At 43.3% G+C, this 17,267-nt stretch overlaps 1 protein-coding gene across 2 annotated transcripts; it reads right to left on the minus strand.

Annotated features, from left to right (window-relative positions):
* Positions 1-1,879: 1,879 nt before the first annotated feature.
* Positions 1,880-12,358, minus strand: PDIA4 (protein disulfide isomerase family A member 4). Of its 2 annotated transcripts, none has more exons than XM_048938977.1 (10): positions 12,104-12,358; positions 8,761-8,923; positions 6,779-6,984; positions 6,142-6,280; positions 5,755-5,960; positions 4,980-5,138; positions 3,773-3,924; positions 3,481-3,640; positions 3,157-3,390; positions 1,880-2,535 (listed from the first exon to the last, which is right to left on the minus strand). In XM_048938977.1, exons 1-10 carry the CDS (start codon positions 12,189-12,191, stop codon positions 2,120-2,122), a joined length of 1,923 nt encoding a protein of 640 aa, XP_048794934.1. In that variant the 5' UTR covers positions 12,192-12,358; the 3' UTR covers positions 1,880-2,119. The 2 variants fall into 2 exon arrangements, with proteins under 2 accessions (XP_048794934.1, XP_048794935.1); XM_048938978.1 differs by having other exon boundaries at positions 3,481-3,637; positions 12,104-12,357.
* Positions 12,359-17,267: the final 4,909 nt, after the last annotated feature.

A 17,267-nucleotide genomic window follows, 5' to 3' on the forward strand; every position in this document is an offset into this window, starting at 1 on the left:
CCTTAAAAGACATGGAACACATAGAAATAAAAATAATTTAAAAAAAAAAATCACCCTTCACATAGTTTTATACAGCAGGGGCCTAATAATGAAGCCATCCCAGTAGGACCACTGGCACAGGACTGAGTATCACAAAGTCTGTTATTGACAGCAGGGGATCCCATACAGGAAATCAGTTTGCTTTCCAGTGTGGCTATTCTCAAAGTGAAGGGACAACACTATTCTCGATTGTACTGAAAAGCAGTCAAGATAAATACAAGGCAGCACAAACACTTGTAGTAAATACAGCCAAGTGACACAAACGTAAGGAAAAGAATTCCTCATCCTCCCTGATACTTAGAACCCCAAAACAGTGATAACAGCGCCTGCTCTTTCAGCTCACAGCCACGTAGAAATTAAATTAGTAATACTACAGCTAGGTTTATTCCTCTGAGACGCAGCTCTGGCTTAAGCTTTGCCATCCCAGAAAAAAGTTTAGGCCTTGAAATAACTGTGACCCTGAATGCCTCCAGATGCAGAAGTCAGGAAAAGCGAGGAGCATTGTGCCAGCACACCTTGCTTTGCTGCAAAGACTTTCTACAGTCTGGGGAGCTTCGTTTCAAACTGTGGTGGCTTCTGCCCACACCACCTCCTGTGGGATGCAAAGATACACAGCAGCAGCACAGCACCAGCAGTAAGTTTGCAGCTAAAGAAAGAGGTGGGAATCTGTCAGCTTTGACACAGTCCCAAGAAATCGGTCCTAGCTAGCTAACTCATCACCAGAAAGGGACTTTTTCCCCTCCCTTCTAAACATTCTATATTTATCCCTGCTCTCTTGGTCAGGCATCTGCTGTGGAATAAATCTCTGCACTGTAACTAGCCTGTAACTAATGTATTGCAAGAACAAGTGCAATCTAGCTTCCTAAAGGCAAGGTATCTGCTTCAGGACAGAAACAGAACTATGCTTGAAAACAGATGTAGGAAGTCTGTTTTTTACTTCTTTGCAATACTGATAACAACTGGCAGACGCAGGACAGACTGCGTTATTACACTTACATACATTCTTCAAAGCTGAAAACATTGTCCCTAACATCAGCGAATGCTCAGCTGAATCTGACCTGTTGCCAATGCAGAGACACTCAGCAAAGACCATGGCTTTTGAAGGCTTAAATAGAAACAGCAAATGATATGAAGACAACACATTCGGCCTGAGTCTTAAAGATGAAGCACTGCCTAAGCTTACTATTAACCTGTATGTTTTGGGATAGTAGAGGAAAGCCTTTGCCACAGTGAAAAAGATGACAAGTGGTGTTTTCCAGGGGTCGGTGAGAAGGTCTCAGCCTGTTTTCCTTAAGAATCACCAGCAAACATTTCCCCTCTGAAAAAGAAGACATCAATGCATAGATCTGGCAAAATCCAAGCACTAGCTCCGTAGACATAATTTTTGAGAAGACTACATATATAAATTAGTTAATGTGAACTTGGAACTGGAATTCAATTAGAAAAAAATGGTATTATAGTATCACCCTTTCCTCAGAGATGCACAAAGCAAAAGCAGACAAGGCCTAGAATGTATTTAATTAGCAATTCACTTTGTCTTATCTAAGTAGGATTTAATAGTTTATCCACACTGAAAACAAAACAAACAAAAAAAACCCACCACCCTTTCTTACTCTCAGCACTGAATACAGTAATAGTCACTGGGATAGATACACAGAAACATAGCAAGAGAAAGCTTGGCTAGCCCACCAAGCCCGCCAAAATAACCTGACCAACAAATAAGACAAATCTATTTGGCAGAAGGATTTGGTTCTCTTTTTGGCAGTTTCTTTTAACTTATTAAAAAAAAAAAAACAAAAAACCACAGATGTATAGGAATCAAGAAGAATCAAGCTCAAGATAGTCACAAAAAATAAATGATGTATTTTATCTCCATAGATCAAAACTATAACAAACAAGACAATTGTATCAAAGTTCAGTGTCCAGAATTTTTTCCGTAATACAAAAAAAGATATTGCAATTACTTTACTGCTCAAGAATTTCCTTGTTCAAGCTGCTGAATTCTTCTCTCACTGAAGTTTTGTCAGTAATTTTCTTTAAACTACAACGTACAAAGAATTCTTTATCGCCCTCATCTTTTCTAAAGCTCTTCTTTTGTTCTAGAGAGTTTTGTAGCATGCTCCTCTATAAATTTACTCAGATGCTCTAGATCTCTGTCACCGCCTTCAAATTTAATAGGATTGTTCTTCTTGTCCCTTGGAGCAAAGTAGATGGTAGGGAATCCTTCCACTTTGTAGTGATCATTTGTCACATCGTTGGCAGTCGCGTCCATCTTGGCTATGACTAGATTTTTCTCATGCTTGTATTTTTTGCCTAGCTCAGCATACACCGGTTCTAGTTTCTTGCAGTGTCCACACCACGGGGCATAGAACTCTATGAGAACATCACTCTTTGGATCCATTACTATGGCATCAAAAGTTTTACCCACTACTACTTTCACAGGCCCTTTGTTATTTTTTGGCACCGGCTGCGACTTCACAATAGGCTTCAGTTTTCCTAGGAGAAAGGATAACACACACCATTGTTAATCACAGTAAGAGCAACTGTTGTACTTCCACTAAGAAAAACAGGGTAAGAATACATCTTCACACCAAAGAAAAGCACTGCACTAGTCATCAATTTCACTTCTGCAGGAAACACTGCCTAGCTTGCTGATGACATTTAGCACAGCGATCTCGTGAAGCAGGGACAAGTTGTTTCACAGCACCCTCGAAGCTTTCTCCCTCTGCTCACAAGTATCCAGCCATAATGTGCTTGAAAGGGATTTATATATATTACATTTGCCACGAATGCCAACAATCACCTGGCACCTCAAAGCTGCAAGAACATTTTAGGCTTGCCAAACACATCGGCTGTTAAAATATTGCTAGATGCCACAGCACAGCTTAAACAGCAAAGTTCGTGAAGTTAACAATAAAAAGGGAGGAGGGGGAAGGCAATGAGCACCCAGTAAGATTTAAGCCATAAAGCATTATAAGACTTCACATATGACTGCAGTGCAGCCATGAATTTCATGTGAATATAACTCAGAAGAATATCCACTGAAGGAAAAAGCGAAGCAAATGGCTCTTTAGAAAAAAAAGAAAGAGAAAAAGTAAAAGGAAAACAATCCTTTACCTTTTTTGAATGCCAGCACAAACTGTCTGAGGGCATCAGAGTCAAACTCTTCTGGCTCCATGGCATATTTCTTACCACCTTCATCCAGAATGGCAACATTTACATCCTCTCCACTCTCAAGCAGACCTAGATCTTTTATTTCAGAAGAATAATCCTCCTCATCAGAAACAGCAAACACATATTCAGGGAAGTCCTTGGCTACCTCTAGGACTTTGCCTCTCCAGTACTGGGTAGCTGAAGAACCAGAATGCAGCAGGGTTAGTAATTTCTACTTACTTATTACACATTTCCTTTCAAAACAGATGAACAGGGAATTTGACTTACCAACACGATAGTCAAAACTGAAGTCAACAGTGTAATAGACAACCACTAGGGGACGCTTCGCATATCTTTTAGCATCATTGGAAGGCTTGCGATGGCCAACTAGAGGCAAAGCATGTTTCACTACGTGCTCTTTGATCTCTGATCCATCTGTAGAATACTGCTTCAAAAAAACGGGGACAAGACATCATGTAAGTGCTGATTCTGTTACACAGTACTGGAAACCAGCATCGGTGCACACATGAATAAGGAAGGGACATGTTATAAGCAGTGCCTGCATCATATTCTCACTCACTTTAAGATCCAAAACATACATCTTGGATTCATGCTTTGATTGAAACTTTTCCGGCTGCATGACAACCAGCTTTCCAGGAGATACTTTCAATAGCTTTGCAATCTCGTTGCTGAAGGTGTGATGGAACTTGTAATCTTCTCTTAAACTGTTAGCTAAAAGATTAAAATTAAGGAGAATGAAAAGTCACCAAGAACCGAATTGATGGCTTTCAACCTAAATCTTGTTACTGCAAGGACAGTCACTCACGCAGGCATGGAACAACTCAGGGCCTCAGAGAACACCTCTCGCCACCAAACAGAGTGAGAAAACACACTTTGAGAAGCACTAGTTGAATGCTATTCAACTGCTTATCTACTTGATGACTTAGAATAAGTATTTAAAAGTACTGAACAGCTTCCAAAACACACAGTGAAGCAGCTGCTTTTTTCAGTCACCTACTCTAGGCTTCCCTCCAAATAAGAGTAGAGCTGGAAAGGAACTCTGGAAGGCACCCAATCAATCCATTTCTTTCGGGGCTACCTGGGAGACAGTTTTGTATCTTTCCATGCTGGAGCATCCAGATGAAAACAATGTCAGAAGCAAGCGACCACAAAAAGAGAATTTGCCCTTACTACTCTGAATGATCAAACAGAAAGCAAGGCTGCCTGTAGTTCAATCACATGAGACACAGACACTGATTAGAGGGCAGTTCCAGTGCTTTTCACTGGAAGCACACACCAGTGACACATGAAAGAGCGCTTTACCTGACCAACAATTTTTAAGAATAAGCACTGCCAAGCTAAAGTCATTCAGAGACAGATAATGATCCTTCCTTCAAGTTCCCCCAACCTGAACAAGCTCAGCAGAGTCCAGCCTTTGGAATGGTCAAGTATAAAACTAGCAAAATCACATGGTATACCTAGCAAGACATTTTGATCTGCTCTTCAGCAGAGTGTTCCCATCTCTCTAGGTCACATATTTTTGGAGACTCCACATCAAGAGTATATTATTCCCTGTGACTTACTTACTGTGACTTCAGATACATGCACAAGATCTAGTGCGAGGGCTTTTCCCCCTTCAGTAGAAGTGGAAGATCACCCTAGAGTCTCTCTCTTCCCTTTTTAAACTCCCTGAATTCAGAGAATAAAGAAAGGAACTTCCCCTGCCCAAAGCCTTGAGCAACAAGGCTCAACAAATCACACTTCTAGTATTTTAAACCATGCATTACCTGCTTCCTGATAGAGCTGATAGGCTTCATCAGTTTCTCCACTAAAAACACCAATGATAATGACATCATCTCCATCCTTCAGAAATTCCTGTACCTGCTTTGTAGCCTGAATCTGCTTAGATGGAGGACCAGCCTGTTCAATCATGTAGTCAACAATACCTGTTAGACAAACCCACACCCAAGAAGTTGCATAAATATTTATTGAACTGAAAGGTTCAGGCACTTCCTCTATAGAAAAGCATAATAGTATATTTCACATTGACACCTGCATTTCTGTGCAATCTTTGCAAAATAACCAACAAAGTGATCAAGAAAATGGTCATGGTCTTCAAGTGCTCCAGTTCCGAGTATTCTCTTTTAGGTTGGTTTCAGGAATTCCAGGTATGTCAGCTGACCTCTCAAGTAACCCACCTTTCTGAAATTTTAGACCCTTCACCATCTCATGACCCTGCTATGAGGCAGTATTCCACTTGGTTATTCCTAATTTTTCTGCAAGCTAGTATGAGCACTTCACCAGCCCTTATAGGGCACTCAAGTGCAACTAATGGCTGCCCATTTACTCCTACCGCTTGCTTGCATATTTAAATTATTTTTATATTAAAGGAGCTTGTTAAGGAGCATGGGGTGATGTTACAAAGATGACACAGCTTTATACTGATGGGATATGTGGGTACAAGACCATGTTTTTTCCACCTTCACCATGCTACTCTCATGGACACGTGTGTATGCTCTACATGTGTAGTCAAGCCCTTAAGAAGACAAAGAGTCACAGTACCGTATTTCTCTCGCGGACCGCTGTAGTCATAAGGTTTGCCTTTGCGAAAGATTTTCAGAGTTGGATAGCCAGTAACATCAAACTTCTTTGCAAGCTCAGTCTCAGCAGTGGCATCGACCTTAGCCAGAGGAATGGGAGGTGTGCGCTTGCTGAGCTCTTGGGCGGCCTTCTCATATTCTGGAGCAAGCCTTTTGCAGTGCCCACACCTGGGGAAGTTGGAGAGCAGTTTTAATAAGCCAGGTCCTGCTAGCTACCTTCTACCTCTGCACTGGATAAGCTGCAAGCCTTTTCAGAAGATTCAGAAGAGGCATAATAGCAAAACAGCTTCACCAAGTGTATTCAGAACAGGTGTGCTAGGAAAGCAGAAGCAACTGCCTTCTTGCTTACCATGGAGCATAGAATTCCACCAGAATTATGTCAGCATCTTTCACAACATCGTCAAAATTATCCTGGGTCAATACAAGAGTAGCTTCTGGTGGAGGGGTCCAACTGGGGTCAGAAATCTCCTTGACTTTGGCTACAATTGCTGAAAAACAGTTCAATAGCTCAGTTACAAAGTTTGCACTATCATTTCTGTAGTATATCAAATGCAACAATAGATATCATATTATTACATTAATTATTTAGAAATTATGACACGAATTTCATTCTCAGCAGACAGAAAAGGCAATTTTTCCTTCTGACTGTAATGAAGCTGGACACATTCATTAAGTGAAAAATACCTGGTTTTATAATTTACAGACTTACTGTTTCCTACAGGTCGATTCCTCAAAAAGCACAATACCTCCTACTGTAATCAAGCCGTTATTCAGGAAGTCTTTCACAACTAAGAGAACCATCCACTACCAACACTGTCCCCGAACACAAAGGCTTTAGAAGATTGGGCAAAATTTCAGCCTTCATAATATTATTCTACTTCACATAATGGAACTTGAAATCGAAGTCCCTCATAATAATTCCTTCAAGCAGCAAGATCATACACTTCCTTGCTTTGTTACTAAGAACTGCAAGGACCAGTTCTTACCATCTTCTGTTCGAGAACCATCGTAGTCAACAGGCTGGCCTTTTTTCAGGATTTTAATGGTTGGGTAACCACTGACATCAAAACGACTTGCTAGCGCAGTGGCTGCAGTAGCATCAATTTTGGCAACTGGAATAGGAGGGTCATTTTCCTTCAGGGTTTTGGCTATCTTTTCATACTCAGGAGCAAACTGCTTGCAGTGCCCGCACCTGTTAAAGGAATACATATGTAGATATACAAATGCAAGACAGACACAGAGGAGTTTTTTGCTACTCTGCATTTCCAGAAGGCCTTCTGACAGATGTTCACATCATCAACTTAACATTATTTGTCTTGCTATATTTTCAGATCTGGGAAGGGGGGAGGAGGGTGGGAAGAGGGATAGGGAGGAATGATGGTGGTGTGAGGGTGAGAAAAACTATAGCCAGGTACTGTTTGTACAAACCCCAACCTTTTATTTTTCCACTCTCCATTCTAAGTTTCAAAGCCCTATAAAAAAAATTTAGTAATTACTTTCACAAAGTTGCAAACCTTGTACTGTGCTTCTCCTCCCTGCCCCCAGATACCATCTCACTCAAGACTTCAGCTTCTCCCTAGTTTGGGTTCATCTTCTCTACATGGTATCCTAAATTCAAACTAAAGAGAAAAATGAACCAGAAGTTAATTGTGCCTTAATGAATCCTCACCTCACATACACCCCAGTATCAGAGCACCTGGTCTACTCAGAACTCCCTGGGAAGAGAAGCTACTGCTGAAGAAGCTGGCACAACAGGGCCAGTATACAAAGCATACAGAGAAGTGAACAGACTTTGATAAACTGGAGACAAAGGAAAATAAAGATAGAAACTAGTATGTAACAGCCTGTATTCTTTAGTCTCTCAATTGGCAGGAGGAACGTAGAGGAAAAAAAAGAAAATACACTAGTTTGTGGTTGTTACACGTCCTTATGCTATGCTTCACGTTCAGTTTTCATGCTAGCAAACTACAACTACCAAACAGGGGTGGAGTTCTGCATGATGAGACTGGTATTAATTAAAAGCCAAGTCTACTTCAAGCAAGAAATATTCCCCCCTCTTCCACTGAAACACTAGCACAAAATAATCACCTTGACTGCAAACATTTACTCTTGCTTCTCCCTTTAATAATCCTATTACTTTTGCCCATGAGAATGCAAGAGGAGATGCATCCTGCCTAAAGATCTTTGTATCCATGACAGTGCCCCATAGTACTCTGTTGTTACTCAGCGCACACCAGTACAACAGCAGTGCATAAGGCACTATTAAAACTAGTAATACGAGGCAGCAATGTCCTCACATCATAACATCCTTCCAACAAAGACACAGATTCCAACTGCTGAAGGACAACTTCCTAACTAGGGAAGCTTTCTCCATTTATATGAGTGCACAAGTTCTTGGTACGCCAATGGGACAAGAGAGCAAGCTGTCAAGTCACATCACATGGCCTTTCTGGGGCTCTCTGAGATAATCTCTGCTCTCCAACAGGTACAGAGCAGAGCCAGAGCCAGGACAGTGCTGCCCCTGGCGCAGGAGCCCTCAGCACAAACGATGCTAGTCTTTTCCAACCTTGGTGATTCTATGACTGAATGACCTCTATGACACTTGAGGTGACAGACAAGTGCCCTTATGGTACAGGAGCAATGAGACCTCCAGAACCATTTCCTGCCCTGGACAACATCACAGTACAGCACTACTCCTATACAAGTCTTTAAAACTAGTCATGATCCAAATATCTGCTTTTTCACATTATCCCACTGCTGTGTTAAAAATGCCATCAAAAATTTTTCACTCCTTAAAACCACTCCAATAAAGGCAAGTGGGAAAAAAAGTAGAAACAAGCAACTATTTCTACCTCAAAATCAACAACCTCCCAAGCACGCTTTCTAGGATTGCACATTGCCAAAGAAGCTCGCTCCTGGCACCCATCTCATACTGCACTTAAGGAGGTATCACAGGCTGCAAACCCACCATGGTGCGTAGAACTCCAGGAGCACAGTGTCCTTGTCTGCAGTAAAGCTGTCAAAGTTAGCATCATTCAAAACTAACACACCATTTTCTTCTTTAACTTCAGAATCATCATCATCATCATCACCTTCTTCTTCTTCATCATCAACTTCTTGCATAACAGATTCTAGAAAAGTAAAAATGTAAAAAACAAACAAACAAAAAAAAAAACAAAAAAAAACAATAACCGGTACAGATTAGGTTGTGTGAAGTTTAATGTTAAAATAAGTCTACCAACTTAGCGACAGATTAAGTATACCCCATAGTTAGAAAAAGAAAGCATCAAAACAGGTTAATTCCTCCTTCACATTTGACAGCTGCCCAGGTTTGCAAAGTAACTGGACTCAGGTGTTTGACCTGCCCCATTTCATTTCCACACATGCTCCCTCCGTTAGCGTCACCGAAGTCTCAGTACATATTTTGCTCTTCAAAGCAAGTTAAAAGAGACACAGTGAGAATTAATGTATTCCAACCTATGCAGCACTTGCTACTAAAGTATGTTGGTATCTTCCTGAATCATGGGAAAGCAGGGCACCAGATACGCTTCCTTGGGCAAGACGGGCACAGCTGATATCCAATTTCAGACTTGTTGAGCGAGTGCAGGATCACAGCAACATCACACAGCACCCCAAAACTCCTACTCAACATATGTGGAGATGTGAGGCGCTCTTCGGAAACAAACGGAGTCAGAACTGCCCTCAGGAACTTCAGGGGAAGCCTCTGGCTTAAGACCACCAATCCAAAACAGGCCTTTGGAGAAGACACTTGCTAAATTAGAGAAGCAGGGGTTACACACGAAATCTGGTGCCAAGACATATCAACCAGCCCTGACTTGGAAGTTGGGACTGTTTCTCTAACATTTGATTATCCACGTCTTCTAAAGATTTTTGTCAAAACTTCTATAATTCTAGCCAAATCTTACTGAATGGTTCTAAGGCAATTTCTGTCAGAGGACAAGTGATGAGAATACCTTATCCCTAATATAAACCATACATCATTGAAACTAAGGACCTTTTAACCACTGTAAGCTCCAGGATTAAAAGAAGTACAATGAAAGTTGAAGTTTCATTGTTTAAAACAGTATATTATATACATTTTAGTTGGCTTTTGACTAAGTTGACACGACTGACAGCAGTAGGCAGTAGACAGTGTATATGCAGTTTACTTGTCCAGGACAAGAATGCTGAAAATACTTCTGACTTCACCTGAAATTTGAAATGCAAGCGTTAGAAGCATGTAATATCCACTGGGAAGGCACAAGCAATAAAAAAGAATTCTCAGGCCAAGAGCAAACCATAGCAACAAGCTCACCACAGGCACCATAGACACCAAACATCACACATTGTTAGACAGCAGCAACCATTTTTCCATGAAAAAAAAAAAAGATAATAAGTGTGTAAGCTCTCATAAGCTCTCACACAACGATGCACTCGTGCAGAAGATGTGCTTATTTTAATTTGAGTGCAACTCTGCACGATACTAAAATATTCATGTCTGATGAGGTGAGAGATCACAGGGGATCATTTCTCACACAACAGAAGTCGCTTGGATCAAGTTTCTCAGCAACTACTATTGCTTTATCTGATTGAAGCTAAACTTTACAACTGGACAACAGCTTCTCTGTTGCTGCATCAGAACAGTTGCAGGAAAGGATTAAGCTTCCAGGGAGAACTACCAGGGCATTCATTTACCATGGTGAAAAAGCCAGTTTTTCAGGGGGTTCAGCAGTCACAACTTCTACTAACAGTGCTCCATGGTTCTGAGGGATGTTTCACAACAGGATGTTCAAGGTTGGTCTGTGCCTGAACTCCCTTCCAGAGAGCTGTACCATGCCCGTTGCTTGAAAACATGTCAGACTTGATTTTCACTGACAAAAAAAAGTCTGAGCAAAATTTGTCAGTCAATTTTGCTCGTGCAGCTCTGATTCTAACTATCAGGCTGCTACTCTTGCTTCTGCTCACAATGCTAACCGTCCTTCCCTGATGAGAAGGCACACCGCCATAGCGGCACCATATGCTCAGAGTATGGAAAAGCAACAAAGATTCTGCACAGCTGAAGGGCTAAACCTCAAGACCCAATATATACCACTGAAGTAATTTTGTATCTTTCACTGGAAGTAGCTGTGTGTCTGCCAACACCAGGTTTTTTTTGACAGGGATGTATTTAGATCGCTGCACAAACATACCCAAGCACTTGCTCCACCCAAAGGAAGGAGGTATGGAAAAGCAGGACTCCAGTCTGCCCCTTGCTGAAGCAGAGCACCTCTATCTGGGATGCCCACGAACTCTGGAATCCACAACTTCACCAACTCCTACAGCCACTTGAGCTACCTCTAATACATCAGGGCTGAAGCTTTTCATGAACTACCTGAGAGATAAGGGGAGCTGGGGCACCCTTCATTTATTCAGCATTACTGATTTATATTTTTTAGGAGACCTGTCACAGAATGGGCAACTGACACCTGATACGGCAGAAGTAGTGTGATAATATTTGTATAACAGAGCTCACGAAAACAAAGCAGCTGCATGCAATGAAGTATTTTTGTTTCTTGAAGCTATATGCAAAGGAAATGGTCAAAGCAATGAAGCAACAGCTTTGCTAGAACCTGTCTTCCAGTAAAATTCCAACAAAATACTCTCAGAAATTTCTACACAAGTACGTCATTTAAAAATAAATATAGTAAAGCTGACCCTTGTTCTAAAACTTCACATACGTGGTGCTGACTGGCAGGCCTCTCAGGATGATGGGTTACTCTGAAACTAGCCCATAAGCTTGGCTTCACCGAGCTTTTCAACACTTACTGGAAATCTGGCCTAGTCAATTTTTCCTCGAGAGAAATGGATCCTGTACGAAAGCCAGTGAAGTTTAGATGCAGCTCGTTCAGATTCCGCCCGCGTTTCCTTTAAGAAGGGCATTACCGCATCTCTCAGCCTGAGCACAGCGAGGTGGCCTCCACCTCCAGAAGACACGAGTGAAGATAAGGCACACGTCGCCAGGTGCTTCAAATGGCCATTTCACAAACGCATCCTCCATCTTTCCTGCGGCACACCGACCGCACGCTCCCTTCCTCCTCCTCCACGTGCGGAGGACTAGCGGACGCGACCTGCCCCCCACCAGCACCAGCCTCGCCTTTTTCTCAGCATATTCACCGCCCCAGCCCACGTTCCGCCCCAACATCACCGCACAACAAGCTCGGCTTCACGTCAGTTTCGGATCGATCGCCGCACCGACTGACCCCGCACCCACTGATCGCGGCCCCAACTCGCCCGGCGGCCTCCGCCCTTCCCAGCTCCCGCCGCCAGCTCACCTTCGCCGTCCTCCTGCGCCATCAGCACGGCCAGCTGCGCCGTCCCCAGCAGCAGCAGCAGCAGCACCCACAGTCCGCGCCGCCTCATCTCGCCGCCGCACAGCGAAACAACGCAACCCCGCTCCGACCCCCCGCGACTCGGACTCGACCGCAGCCTCCCCGTCCGGCCGAGCGCCTGCTCTGAGTTGCCGCCTCCTCATTGGCCGCCCGCGGGCCGCCAACCGCCGGCCGCCACGAGCAGCGGGCGCGGCCGCGCTCCGAGCGGCGACGGGGGAGGGCGGGGCTTCGCGGCGCCGGGACGCAACACCGACGGTCGGGATTGGCGGGAACCGCAGGGGGCGGAAGCGAGGGAGGGGAGGGGAGGAGAGGAGAGCGGAGTCGGCCTGTGAGGGCGCGCCGCGTGCTGCGTGCGGCGTGAGCCCCCGCCCCGCCTGAGGGGAGAAGGGCGGCGGCGGAGCTGGCCGGTCGGCCTGTCGATCGGAGCTGTTTGGAGTTATTTAGCAATTGTTTTTTCACGCTCTGAGTTTCTGATCCTTGGGCAGGTGGCGTATAAGGCAGGCTAGGTTCGGTATGTTGTACAACGGTATGTTGTAAAACATTAAAGTACGATGTGATGAAAAATTGTCTTCAACAACTCGGAGCGCGAGCTTGTAATGTGGAAAGCGCGGTGTTAGGGACCGAGGAGGTGTTGTGTCACTGAAGGACTGCGGGTGCATCTGAGTCGTCATTCAGCACTGTCTGAGAAAGGAAGTTAACAGTTGCTTTGTGCTTCATCCATCACTTACAGCGCAGGGCTCTGCTGACCTCCATCCGGCAGCCAGACGGGTCTCAGAAATGCTGCAGGCTGATGCAGAAGCAACTTTTCAAATTATCGGTGAATTGCCACAGTCAGAGGGGATCTGCTGTGAGACCTGCTCCGAAAAGGTGTTTGGGTCCCGCTGATTGTGGTGTTCATAAAAGTAAGCGACTTGCTGAAATTTTGTGTTCTTAACATAGGTATGCGGTAATATGATAGATTGGGCAGTATTTTGTAGGAATAACTTGGATAATAGGAAGTCATTATCTAGAGGATGCTTAGTGTTTGGTTAACACAGCGTTGGACTGAATGCTGTGTTTCTGTGTCAGATATCCACTGCCTTCCTCATCTGAGTTTGTTGGAAAAAGAGCGGCTGTTGTAACCTGTTCATCCTGGCACAGAGGCTGCTATCCGCTGGACAGCTGACCTGTCAGCAGAGAGGCATTCTGTCAGGGCTGACACTGTTTGCACGGTCAGGAGCTGAGTAAAAAAAGCCTGCAGAAAGAAAGAAACGTGTAAATTGGAGAAGAGGCGGGACTACGGCTTTGGTCTGTTAGAACACGAAATACAGGAGTATTAAATATTTTAATTAGTTAAATAGTTAAAAATAATTAGTTTAAATAGTCAATAGTTACATTTCTTTTGTGATGGCTGAGTTTTGTGCTGACTGCGTTTTATGTCTATGCTTGTTAACCAAAGAGAAACTTAACTCTTCGGAGACCATCTGTGGTGTAGCTTGGTGAAACTGTAAACTTAGTGTAAGTGTGCAACACTTGTGCTCCATACATCACTAGTGAGCAAACAAGCACTAAAAGCGTATGACCTCAGAGCACCTATGGAGCGGTTCTGGATAAAATATACATATCTTTTCTGATATAGTTGCTGTGCTACAGGAAATTCCACATTGGCACACTTTGGCTATTTGAAAATTTAATTACATTTTGTGCTTTTTGTGTTTTCAGTTCTTTATAACTTGTTAATTTCTACCATTGCCAGACCAAGGTGATTCAGGATGAGGCTGGATATTTCTAATCAATAATCTAAATGGTGTTAGCCTTCTTTCAGCCAGTGGGGTTCAGAACAATCTGTGTATCTGCCTCCAACGAATAGCATTCTAGATAGTGTTTACAGAAGTGACATACTATTTTAAAAATACTTCTATTCTCCATTTCTTTACATTATATATACAAAGTCAGCTGTGAAATTAAGAAAGGAGTTAATAGTTAAATAGGAACTTAAAAAAAGATGTGATATCCAAAGCAAAGCTAGACATTTTCTTAATGCAAAACAGAAAAATATTATCTTGCAAGTTCATTGCAAAGCAATGTTGAAAATCATAACCATATGCTATGAAGTTCCACAGAAATATGAGTAAAGTTATTACTGGATGTTTAGATATTTTTCTCTTTCGTTAATTGGAATAAATCAGTCTGCATAGATTTGTATCCTCAGAAACAAGCAGTCAGTCATACTCCTTAAACATGTTTTCTTTAGGAATGTCTAGTGAGTGCCATTCCTGTTTTTTAAGTTGTCAATGGCTACCTTAAGATCTTCACAGAAGGTATCTGTGTTTTCCAGCACTGGTCAGTGGTGCACTGGGTTTATGCTATACTGAAATTTTCCCTTTCAAATGTGGTCGTGGAGCTAATCACTGTACGTACGTAGTACTGCAAATTCTATGGGATGCTGTCTTTGATATTTGTGGAAGGGACATGCAGCAGGAAATGACAAAGAAGAAAATGCCAGTATTCTTCTCCAGAAGTCCTGAAAATTGACAAACTAATCTACATCAATCTAGCTTTTGCTGTTCAGCTCTACTACAATCTCAAAAAAGGATCTGAACCTACTTGGCTTTTCACAGCCTAATAAGAGTGGCGACTTACAAGGATACTGAGTAATTACAGCAGTCTCATTTATGTGGTAGCTGCTTTAAGTCGTTACAATTCTTAATATCACAGGGTGGCACTGATACTGGCTTGAATGGAGGTGCAAGAAATTATGTTACTGCTTCTGAATGTGAAGGCTGCTCTGAAGGTAATGCCTCCTGTGTTGTTATGTTGGGCTGCTACATCAGGGTGGATATTAGGGCAGTAGAGCTTGAACCTTCCCTCCGATGTTCTGTTACATTTTGTTGCTGTGTGATAGAGGGCAGTAGAGAAGCATTGTAACAAAACGATGTCTGGTATGGAAGCATGTATGAAGCAAAGATGTGTAATTGTGTTTCTCCATGCAGAAAAATGTCACCCATTGATATTTGTGGATGGTAGCTGAACATTTATGGAGGCCAGACAGTGAATATTAGCACAGTGAGGCAGTAGGTGATGCTCTTCAGCAGTAGCAAGAGCGGGTCACCTTTGCTGGTTCAGATTTTTACGAGCGCAGCATGCAGGCTTTTGTTCACTGCTGCTGAAAATGCATAGCTAGTGGTGGTGACTATGCTGAAAACTACTGTTTTGTAACTGAAAGTTTGCTCTATCAAATATTGTTATCATGCTCTTTCTATCTGTAGGAGTTTCCATGGAAATAAATAGGAGGCATTACTTTTGCAGTGGCCTATGTACAGATTTTGTACTTGGGTGCTGTAGCAAATAGCTGATTGTTCTCAAAGGATTGGAAAAATCCTTGTAATACCATGCATGCAACTGAAGTACAGGGCCAGTGAACTACTGTGTTGGACCGTGAGGCACAGCATTTTCAGTAGGACTGTGAAGGACCAGTTTCTCTTCCTGTGCTTTTTCTGAATAAAGTATTTGTTCCTACGGTGTGAGTTGAAGGTGCTGTTAATGCTACTCACTGGCAGTCTGAACCATCATTCAAAATGCTGCAGATACACACCTGACATTGCAATATGTGCATAATTCTGAATCACTTTGGGGGAATGCTCTCAAAACTTGTTTAAAAAAAAAAACAAACAACCACACACACACAAAACAACTGGTTGAGCTGTAAAACCTCACTTATTTGATCATAAAATGGCTTGAGTTGGAAGGGTCCTCAGAGACCGTCTAGTTCCAAACTGTGAGCAGGGTTGCCAGCCACCAGATCAGGTTGCCCTGGGCCTCATCCAACCTGGCCTGGAATGCTTCTAGGAATGGGGCATCACATCCTCTCTGCACAGCCTGTTCCAGCAATTCACTGCACTCCTAATGAAAAATTTCCCCTGACATCTAATCTAAATCTCCTCTCCTTTAGTTTAAAGCCATTCCCCCCTGTTCTATTGCTATCTTCCTGAGTAACAAGTCAATTTCCTTCCTGTTTATAGGCTCCCAGCTTGTCTTCATAGGAGAGGTGCTCCAGTCCTGTGATCATCTTTGTAGCCCTACTCTGGACCCATTCTAAAAGCTCTACATCTTTCTTGTGCTGGGACCCGCTGACCTGGACACGGTACTCCAGAGGGGGGTCTCACGAGGGCAGAATAGAGAGGGGTAATTGTCTCCCCTTCTCTGCTGGCCTTCCTTCTTTTAATGCAGCCTAGCAATACTGTTAGCCTTCAGGGCTGCAAGGTGCACTGGTGGCTCGTATCACGTTTTTCATCTATTGGGACCCCTACCAGAAAAGGGAAGTCCAGGAGGCCATACACCCCTTAGTGAATGACACAGGTAGGCTGGTGACAACGGATCAGGAGAAGGCTGAAGTACCTAACAACTCTTTCGCCTCTGTCTTCCCTGATCACTGCTTTCCACGCAGCCCTCAAACATTTGGCTAAGTAGGAGAGGACTGTGGAAGCAGTGTTCTTCCCATGGTGATTGAAGATCAGATTCATGACCACCTGAGGAGCCTGAACATCCCCAAGTCTATGGGTCCCAATGAGATGCATCCTGGAGTCCTAAGGGTCAGGCCTTGGGAAACCTGATCTAGCTGTGATGTCCCTGTTCATTGCAGGGGAGTTGGACTAACTGACCTTTAAAAGTCTCTTCCAATTTTAAGGATTCTATGATTCTGTGATTCTGTGATTAGCTAATGTAGTCGCCACGCCACTCTCTATGGTACTTGAAAAGTTGTGGTGACTCTACCAGCTGGAGTTTCTGGTGACTGGATAAAAGGCAACAACACACTCATTTTTAACAAGGGTAAAATTGACAGTGTAGGGAACTACCATCCTATCAGTCTCACATCTGTGCCAGGAAAGATCTTGGCACAGATCTTCCTGGGTCGAGGCAACCCCCTTTACTGATACAAACTGAGGGACGAAAGGATTGAGAGCAGCCCTGCTGTGAAAGACCTGAGGGTAACGGTGGATGGAAAGTTGAACATAAGCCAACACTGTGCCCTCAGAGCCCCAGAAGCCTACTGTATCCCGGGCTGTATCAGAATTTTGGGGAAGGGGATCCCACTCTTCTACTCTGTGCTGGTGAGGCCTCACCTGGA

The sequence above is a fragment of the Lagopus muta genome, chromosome 3 (genome assembly GCF_023343835.1).
Source record: "Lagopus muta isolate bLagMut1 chromosome 3, bLagMut1 primary, whole genome shotgun sequence".
Lineage (NCBI taxonomy): Eukaryota > Metazoa > Chordata > Aves > Galliformes > Phasianidae > Lagopus > Lagopus muta.

Coding starts and splice junctions, on each gene's coding strand:
- PDIA4 (XM_048938977.1), bottom strand. CDS start 12,191: ATGAGGCGGCGCGGACTGTGGGTGCTGCTGCTGCTGCTGCTGGGGACG. Junction 6,281..6,778: donor TGGTTCTCGAACAGAAGATG/GTAAGAACTGGT, acceptor ACTGTTTTTCAG/CAATTGTAGCCAAAGTCAAG. Junction 3,925..4,979: donor TCAGCTCTATCAGGAAGCAG/GTAATGCATGGT, acceptor TTAATCTTTTAG/CTAACAGTTTAAGAGAAGAT.